An 8403-nucleotide genomic window follows, 5' to 3' on the forward strand; every position below is an offset into this window, starting at 1 on the left:
AGAACAGGACGCTCTTAAAATTCGGCTGTAATTTTACCTAGAGGACTCCGCTGGCTTTATTCCAAAAATCGAAAGAGAAGCCTCCCTCCAGCTTTTGCTTATCCCTCCACTTCCCTGTGTAGCACTGACTCCACCCAGCTGACTTCTTAGCGTTTATCATGTGTACTTATATATTTTTTCTTTAGTAATATTTTTCAGATTAAAATTTACATAAGTTCATCAGAGAAGATCTAGAACACATACAAAAAGAGCGGAAACAAATCCTTGCCTAAATCCCACCACGAAGGGTTACATTTTGGTGATTATAAGAATATTATACTTATTTTTCAACAAAACAGAAATCATGTGGGTTACACTGTTTTGTAATTTCCTTTTCACTCTTAATGATCTGCCGTAGAATTCTCTTATTTAAAAACATATTGCAGGTTACATTTTGTCTGTGGAGGATTTCATCGTAAGAATGTGCCACAAATACCCTCTGGATTGGATAGGTATGTTACCTTTCCTATATTTTTTAGTTATTGTAACTAATTCCATAGTAAACATCTTTGAATACAAAGCCTTGTGTATGTCTGATTATTCTTTTCCTATAAATTTAGAGTAATGGAATTATATGATTCAAGGGGAAGTGCACTTTGGAACCCTTGAAACACGCTGCCAAACCACTTTTAGGAAAAGCTGTGGCAGTACCCTTCCACTAGGGCTCTATGGGATGGAATTGTTTTCTAGAAAATTCCTGAACCATCATTAATATTGGGTGTTACCATTTTTTGAAAATGAAAAATGATACCAACATTTACTTAGCATTTAAAATTTTTTCAGACATTCAGCAGGTAAGTCAAATGGATGGATATTTAGATCTTTGGGTTTCATTTATTTGTTATTGAAAATTAGGAGATCGAACAAGATTATCTTGACCTTTCTTCATCTTACTGGCCTCTTCTGACTTAGCAGCTGAGCCACAGGGAGCCAGCAGCAATGTGTCCCTCAGCTTCCTCCCCTGTAAAGTGAGAGATGAGATATTCCCTGCGGTCCTAGGGGAGTTATGAAAGCACAAGACATCAGGTTTTACAACATTTACCTTTAATTCCAAACAGCTTGATCTTACATTTGCTCATGTCTACCTGATAAAATAACACCTTTGCACAACTTATGGCATTTAATTTTGCCCGTCTTGCTGATTTCCTGGGTTCAGATATGTCACGCTTCAGACTGACATAGCACATAAGCACATCAAGTCAGTGACAACATCCGGAAATGAGGTGTTGACTTAAAAACGAAATAATTGCTAATATTGTTTAGGAACTTACCAAGTTCCAGGCTTCGTGTCAAGTGCTTCATACACGATGTTTCATTTTCATCATCACCATTTTATCCCGGATGCTACAAGTAAGTCTTCCAGAGAGAGGGCACCCAAGGGCTCCCAGACGCTGTGCAAAGGGACAGCTTGAACCCAGGGCTGAATGGCTCCCGCCTGTGCTCTGAGGTCTGCCACATGCACATCGCCACGTGCTCCAGGCTCCTTCACCTGCTGTGTGTATTTACTTCCTCCTTTGTGTGGGACTGAAGGCATCTGCTGTAGAGACTGAGATCCATGCCAGGGAGATTTTATTTTGGCAAGTTCTCAACTTTAGTGTGTTAAACTGAAGTTCATTATTTATTTTAATATGTTGGACCCCTGATAGATTAATCTCTTACAAGAAGCATGCTACTTGCATGCATGAACTAAAGAATGTGGTTTTTCTAGAAAGAAACAGAGGAAAAACAACTCTACTCAAGAGGCCAGATGTATGGAAGATGTCGGCTTGGGGAGATGATGTGGGCTTGAGGAGATTGGTAGAAGGATGACAATCACACAAACTTTGCAGGATGTCCTGAGGGTACAATAAACCTGATAACGGAACAGCCCCTCAGTAAGTGATGCTGGTGTCTCCCCAGGCTGTGGTCTGGGCAGGTCTCAGTTCCCTCTAGTCCTCAGTTTCCCCACCTGTGAGATGGTGCCTTTCAGGGTCTGTGATGACTTGAGAGGATCTAGAAAGCCCTAGATGGGGTGGGCTAGGGTGTCACTGAGCCTCAGTGCACAGTGGTTGAGCACCTGGGCCAAGCCCCGCTGCCTGGGCTCCCATCCCAGCTCTGCAAGGTCCCGGCTCTGGGATCTCAGACACGTACCCCACTGCCCACATTGGGGCTCAGGGGCCTGGTCCGTCCCTGTCAGCACCACCCTTCCAGAGCCGCTGCAGCGACTGAGTGAGGGATCCACGTACAGAGCTTAGAGCAGAACCCGGCACAGAGTATGTGTTTCACCAGCATTAGCTCTGATGTGCCAAAGCCAGAGGGCTCGGATGGCTCACTCCCTCCAGGACTAAGTATAACTGGGGTTGGGGTGGGGCCAGGAAGCACCTGGGCAATGTTGACAAGATCCCCAGCCCCTGTCCCCGCCCTAGAAATCCTGGTTTAATTGGAGACACGTGGGCCCAGGCAGCTGCCTGATTAACTCCTGCAGGGGATGCTGCCGCACAGCCCGGGTGGAGAAGCCCTGGGCTCCGTGTTCTCTGAGGTCACAGATGGAGCTGGGCTGTTCCCTGACAGAGGCGGGTCCCCATGGTGCCTGGGTAGCCCAATTCCCCAGCCATTAGTAGCCCAAGAAAGTGAACCCAGTGGAGTGGCAGGCAGAGCCCACCCCAGGGAGCACGCTTTCCCTGAGCGTGGCTTCCTGCCCTCTCCAGCCTCGAGGAGGGGCTGCCCAGACCACCCTCAGCCCGGAGCTTCATCAATGGGGAGACCTCCCCAGCTTTAGAGACTTGTGTCTAAACAGGCGCTGGGATCCCCACAGACGCTCCCTGCTCAGCCCAGAGCCCTCCTGCCTCAACACACCAATGTGGCACTGATGGAATCTGTCCTCCCTCCTTTCAAAATGCCTCCAGCTTTCTGTAAAGACCGAATAGCCAGAAAAACACCTGTGATCTCACATGTTTTGAAAGCCAATTCCCCTAACTTATTTTCTGAGGGGACTATTAAAAATAGGGGGAAAAATCATAATTTGGTGTTTCTACTTTCTTCATGTGGATTTTACATGGCAGCTGCATGGAGCAGGATTTGAGACTCCTCTTGGTGCTTCCATTGGGCTTTTATGTTGCCTTCTTACCGCCTTAAGAATAAATAGGTAGTTTCAGAACTAGGAATGACCAGTTCACATGATAACAATCACAGGTCCTGTTCACTAAGCACCTACTCTACACCAGGCCCTGTGTTTTACATACATCCTCACTAGTCTGACCAGGTTTGTCCAGAATCAGATGCTGAGGCTCAAGGATAAAGATCAGAGACCCTAAAATCAATCAGCCCTGTGTGCGCTGAGATGAGCTCCAACCTTTCCTCGCTGGTGTCCTTGGCCAGCTGCGTCCTCCCTGAGCCTCGTCCTGTACATGGGACCCCACTTGGGCCCCCTTCTCAGGGCTGGTGGGGGGAATTGAAGAGCTGAAGGTCGTGGGTGGATCATCCAGCCTCAGGCTGATCGCAATGTCTCATCTTTCTGGGGCATCCAGAATGCTGGTGTTTTTATGACTTCACATATTCAAGTAACACCCCCTTACTATATCCTTAAAATGTCCCATGAGTTTTAGGAAGCAGATAACTGTTAACAAATGGAAATATTTGTAATATTTGCTGTCTGTCGACTTTTGACTTTTACAGGCGATATTGGGTAATAATGAACAATTTGAAGACAGCCTATGGGAACTTCTACAGGGAGAAACTGTGCTCATATTTTTTTTCCCCTTAATGGAGGCACTGGGGATTGAACCCAGGACCTCACGCACGCCATACACACTAAGCATGTGCTCTACCACTGAGCTATACCCCCCTTCCTGCACCCTCACTTTTGATTCTCTGATTTGTGTATGTTTTCAGGACACGGGAGCTGCTTCTGCCTGGTTCATGGGCCTGCATCTGTGTCTCTTCTGACTTAAGAACAATTAAGAAATTAACCACCTCTGGTTTCTCAGCACTCAGTGATCTTTGCTTTCAGCTCAAAACTGACCCAAGAGAGGAATCCAGATTCAGAAAAACATCCCTTCACTCCTTTTCCTTTGAAATTCAGGGATTGGCACATTAGTCCTACTGGAATATTTGAGGAAAGAATGAAAACTACGGAGTAAATTAATAAACACCTGAAAGGAGAGCTCTGGATATAAACACAGTCCAGGTTAAAGAGAAAACTTTGTTTAGTTTTGTGAGGCATCTTGATTTTACTCAAAGCAAGGATGCTTCCACTGCCAGACTGAACCCTCACTGCAACCCCAGGAAGGATAATACCTGCTGTCCTGTTTCACAGATGAGGAGCTGGGAGGGGCCCCAGCCACACCTCTCGTCTGCTGCTCAGTGCTTAGCATGCACGAGGTCCTGTGTTCAATCCTCAGTAAATTAAAGAAAAAAGATTAAAAAAAAAAAGAAATGAAATAAACCTGATTATTTCACCCTGCAACAAAACTGAATTGAAATAAAGTTGAAAACAAAATCATAAAAAATATGTGAACTTTCTTAACTGTGTCGCAAGCTTATCATTAGTGATGATAATGACAATGATGTTCATTGTTGTAAATGCTCCTTCTGTAGTGAAACCCTCTCCACCCATGGTATCAGGCCCTGCCACGAGGGCCCCACCTGAGCAGACAATGAGCTTCACCTGCAGATCCCACGGCTTCTCCCCCAGAAACATCTCCCTGAAATGGTTCAAAAATGGGAGTGAGATCACAGCCTCCCAGACCAGCGTGGACCCAGAGGGAGACAGCGTTTCCTACAACATCTCCAGCACAGCCAAGGTGGTGCTGGCCCCAGGGGATGTTCGCTCCCAGGTCGTCTGCGAGGTGGCCCACGTCACCCTCCAGGGGGGCCCTCCTCTCCGTGGGACTGCCAACTTGTCTCAGACCATCTGAGGTAGATGCCCCTCACACCAGCCCGAGCCCACACCTGCCCCCAAGGCCACATCTGCTCCTCCCCCTGCTTATGGCTCCAGGCCTTGAATTGCCTGGAATAGATTTCCTGACAGTCCTTCCCGGCCACCAGGCAGCTGCATGTGCTGGTCACTCACTACTGATTTAATGGCAGCTGCCAGGTGACACCTGCCACATGCCAGCACTATGCTCAGTAGTGTCCTTTACCTACCAACAGAATCTCCAACTACTGAGCACCTACTCTAAGCCAAGCCCCTAAGTGCCAGGGATTTCACTTACTTTGCTGCAGTTACCACAATAGGGCAGGTTCAGGTGAGGGCAGGCCCATGTGAGGGCAGGCCCTGGTGAGCGCAGGCCCAGGACAGGGCTGGCCCAGGAGAGCACAGGCCCACATGAGGTAAGGTCTAGGTGAAGGCAGGCTCAAGAGACGGCAGGCCCAGAAGAGGGCAGGACCAAGTGAGGGGAGTCCCAGCAAAGGACAGGCCAAGTTAAGGGCAGTCCCAGGTGAGGAGAGGCCAAGGGAAGGTCAGGCACAGGGGAGGGAATGCCTAGGAGAGGGCTGGCCCTGGAGAGGATAGGACCAGATGAAGGAAGGCCCAGGACCGGGCTGGCCCTGGAGAGTGCAGGCCCAGGTGACCACAGGCCCAGAATAGAGCAGGCCCAGGAGAGTGCCGGCCCACATGAGGTCAGATCCAACTGAAGGCAAGCTCAGGAAATGGCAGGCAAAGGACAGGGTGGGCCCAGATGAGTGCAGGCCCAGGGGAGGTCAGGCACAGGGGAGGCAATGCCCAGGATAGGACTGGCCCTGGAGAGTCCAGGCCCAGGTAAGTGCAGGCCCAGGAGATTGCATGCCCACATAAGGTCAGGTTCAGGTTCAGGTAGGCTCAGGAGAGGGCAGGCCCAGGAGAGAGCAGGACCAGGTGAGGACAGGTCTCGGTTAGGAGAGGCCCAGGGGAGGGAATGCCCAGGAAACTGCTGTCTCTGGAGAGGACAGTTCCAGGTGAAGGCAGGCCCAGGAGAGGGCAGGCACAAGAAACGGCAGGACCAGGTGAGGCCAGGTACAGGAGAGGGAATGCCCAGGAGTGGGCTGGCCCTGGAGAGGACAGGAACAGGTAACGGGAGGCCCAGGACAGGGGTGGCCCAGAAGAGAAAAGGCCCACATGAGATTAAGTCCAGGTGTAGGCAGGCTCAGGAGATGGCAGGCACATAAGAGGTCAGGCCCAGATGAGTGCAGGCCCAGGGGAGGTCAGTCATAGGGGAGGGAATGCCCAGGAGAGGGCTGGCCCTGGAGAAGACAGGACCAGGTGAAAAGAATGTGTATTCTGATTTTTTTAAATGTAGTGTCCTGAGAGTATTAAGTCTAACTGTTGTATTGTGTCATTTACGATCTTTGTTGCCTTATTTTCTGTCTGAAGATATGTCCATTGATGTTGGTGGGGTGTTAAAGTCTCCTACTATTATCATTGTCCCATTGATTTCTTCCTTATGTCTGTTGGTATTTTTGAATTTAGCTGTTCTTATACTGGGTGCATGTATGTTAATGAGTATAATATCCTCTTCTTGTATGGATCCTTTTACCACTATGTAGTGTCTTCCTTTATCTTTCTTTATGGCTTTCTTTTAAAGTCTATTTTGTCTGATGAGTATTGCTACCCCCGATTTCTTGTAATTTCTATTTGCATGAAATATCTTTTTCCATCTCCTCACTTTCAATCTATATGTGTCCTTTGCCTTAAAGTGTGTCTCTTATAGGCAGCATATTGTAGACACTAGTTTTATTATTCAATCTGCCGCTCTGTATCTTTTGATTGGAGCATTTATTCCATTAACATTTAAAGTAATTATGGATAGATGTGTATTTATTACCATTTTAAATCTTGTTTTCCAGTTGATTCTGTATTTCTTCTTTGTTCCTTTCCTTCTCTTTTTGTTTTTCCCTTTGTGGTTTGATGATTTTCTTTTGTATTATGCTTCTTTTCTTTTTGTTTGTATGACTCTATTGTATTATTTTTGATTTGTGGTTACCCTGTTTAAGTTGTTAACCCATTCCTATATCTACTTGCTTTAGAATCATATAGGCTCAAACAAATTCTAAAAATAAAGAAAAAAATCTACATTTTATTATTCCTCTCTCCCACATTTTATGATTTTGATATCCTCTTTTACATCTTCATGTTTATTCTTCTGCTATTCATTGTAGTTATCACATTTCCAATTGTGATTTTCTCTTTTCTATAAATTTTTGCTTTCTTCTATTTAGAGATCTTTCCATGCTTCTTTTAGAATACGTTTAGTATTGCTGTATTTTTTTAGTTTTTGCTTGTCTGTGAAACTCTGTCTCTCCTTGTAAATGATAATCTTGTGGGTAGAGTTTCTGGGTTGCAGATTTTTCTCCTTCAGGACTTTGAATGTATTTCTCCACTCCCTTCTGGCCAGCAATGTTTATGCACAGAAATCGGCTGAACGCCTTATGAGGTTTCCCTTGTAATTAACTCCTTGTTTTCCTCTTGCTGCCTTTGGGGTCCTTCTCTTTAATTTGGGCCATTTTAACTATAGTATGTCTTGGTGTAGGTTTGTTTGAGTTTGTCTTGTTTGGGACTCTCCATGCTTCCTATACCTGGGAATCTTGTATCTGTTTCCTTCCTTAGGTTTGAGAAGTTTTCAGCCATAATTTCTTCTAATATGTTTTGATCCCCTTTTCCCTCTCTTTTCCTTCTGGGACCCCTATTATACACAAACTGACACATTTTACATGATCCCATAAGCCTCACTGCTTTCATTTTATTCATTTGTCTTTCTGCCTGCTGTTCTGGTTGGGTGATTTCCATTATTCTATCTTCCAGATCACTTATTCACTCTTCTGCATTACTTAGTCTGCTATTTATTGCCTTTAGTTTGGCTTTCATCTCAGCAATTGCAATTTCTGGCTTAAACTGGCTCCTTTTTATAGTTTCTAGTTACTTTTTACAGTAATCTGCATTTCTATCAGTAGCTTCTCTTGATTCCTTCAGTACCTTTATTATCTCCTTTTTTAACTCAAGTTCTGGTAGAATGGAGAAGTCTATTTCATTATTCTTCCATGGGACTTCTCTTGCTCTTTTAATTGGGAGTGGTTCCCCTCCTTCACTTTACTTATATTTCTCTGATTCTATGTATTTAGGAGTAACAGTTACCTCCTGCAGTCTTGAAGGGCTATTTTTATGTGGGATTGTCCTTCTGCCGCCTGTGTGCATCTAATATTTTTGGTGCAAGGGCTGTTTTTAGTATGAATGGCTGCCATGTTTTTCCTCCAAGTATCCTGGCTATTATCCCCTTGATTGGGGTGTGATTGATGTTGTGGTAACAAAAGCCTACACTAGGTGTTGACTGGGGCCTCCTTTTTGTTCTGTGGTTGTCACAGCCCTGTTGGGGGCCGGGTCTGCTCACCAGTTGTTGGAGCAGAAGCCATCAG

The 8403-nt window shown here is 45.9% G+C and overlaps 1 protein-coding gene across 1 annotated transcript; it reads left to right on the forward strand.

Annotated features, from left to right (window-relative positions):
* Positions 1 to 4271: 4271 nt before the first annotated feature.
* On the forward strand, positions 4272 to 5003 carry LOC116661548 (tyrosine-protein phosphatase non-receptor type substrate 1-like). Its single transcript, XM_032473842.1, has one exon. The coding sequence runs from the start codon at positions 4569 to 4571 to the stop codon at positions 4932 to 4934; it is 366 nt and encodes a 121-aa protein (XP_032329733.1). The 5' UTR covers positions 4272 to 4568; the 3' UTR covers positions 4935 to 5003.
* Positions 5004 to 8403: the final 3400 nt, after the last annotated feature.

This window comes from Camelus ferus, chromosome 35 (genome assembly GCF_009834535.1).
Source record: "Camelus ferus isolate YT-003-E chromosome 35, BCGSAC_Cfer_1.0, whole genome shotgun sequence".
Classification (NCBI taxonomy): Eukaryota; Metazoa; Chordata; class Mammalia; order Artiodactyla; family Camelidae; genus Camelus; species Camelus ferus.

What these genes read in the sequence shown, in the direction of transcription:
- LOC116661548 (XM_032473842.1), top strand. Translation starts at nt 4,569, where the DNA reads ATGATAATGACAATGATGTTCATTGTTGTAAATGCTCCTTCTGTAGTG.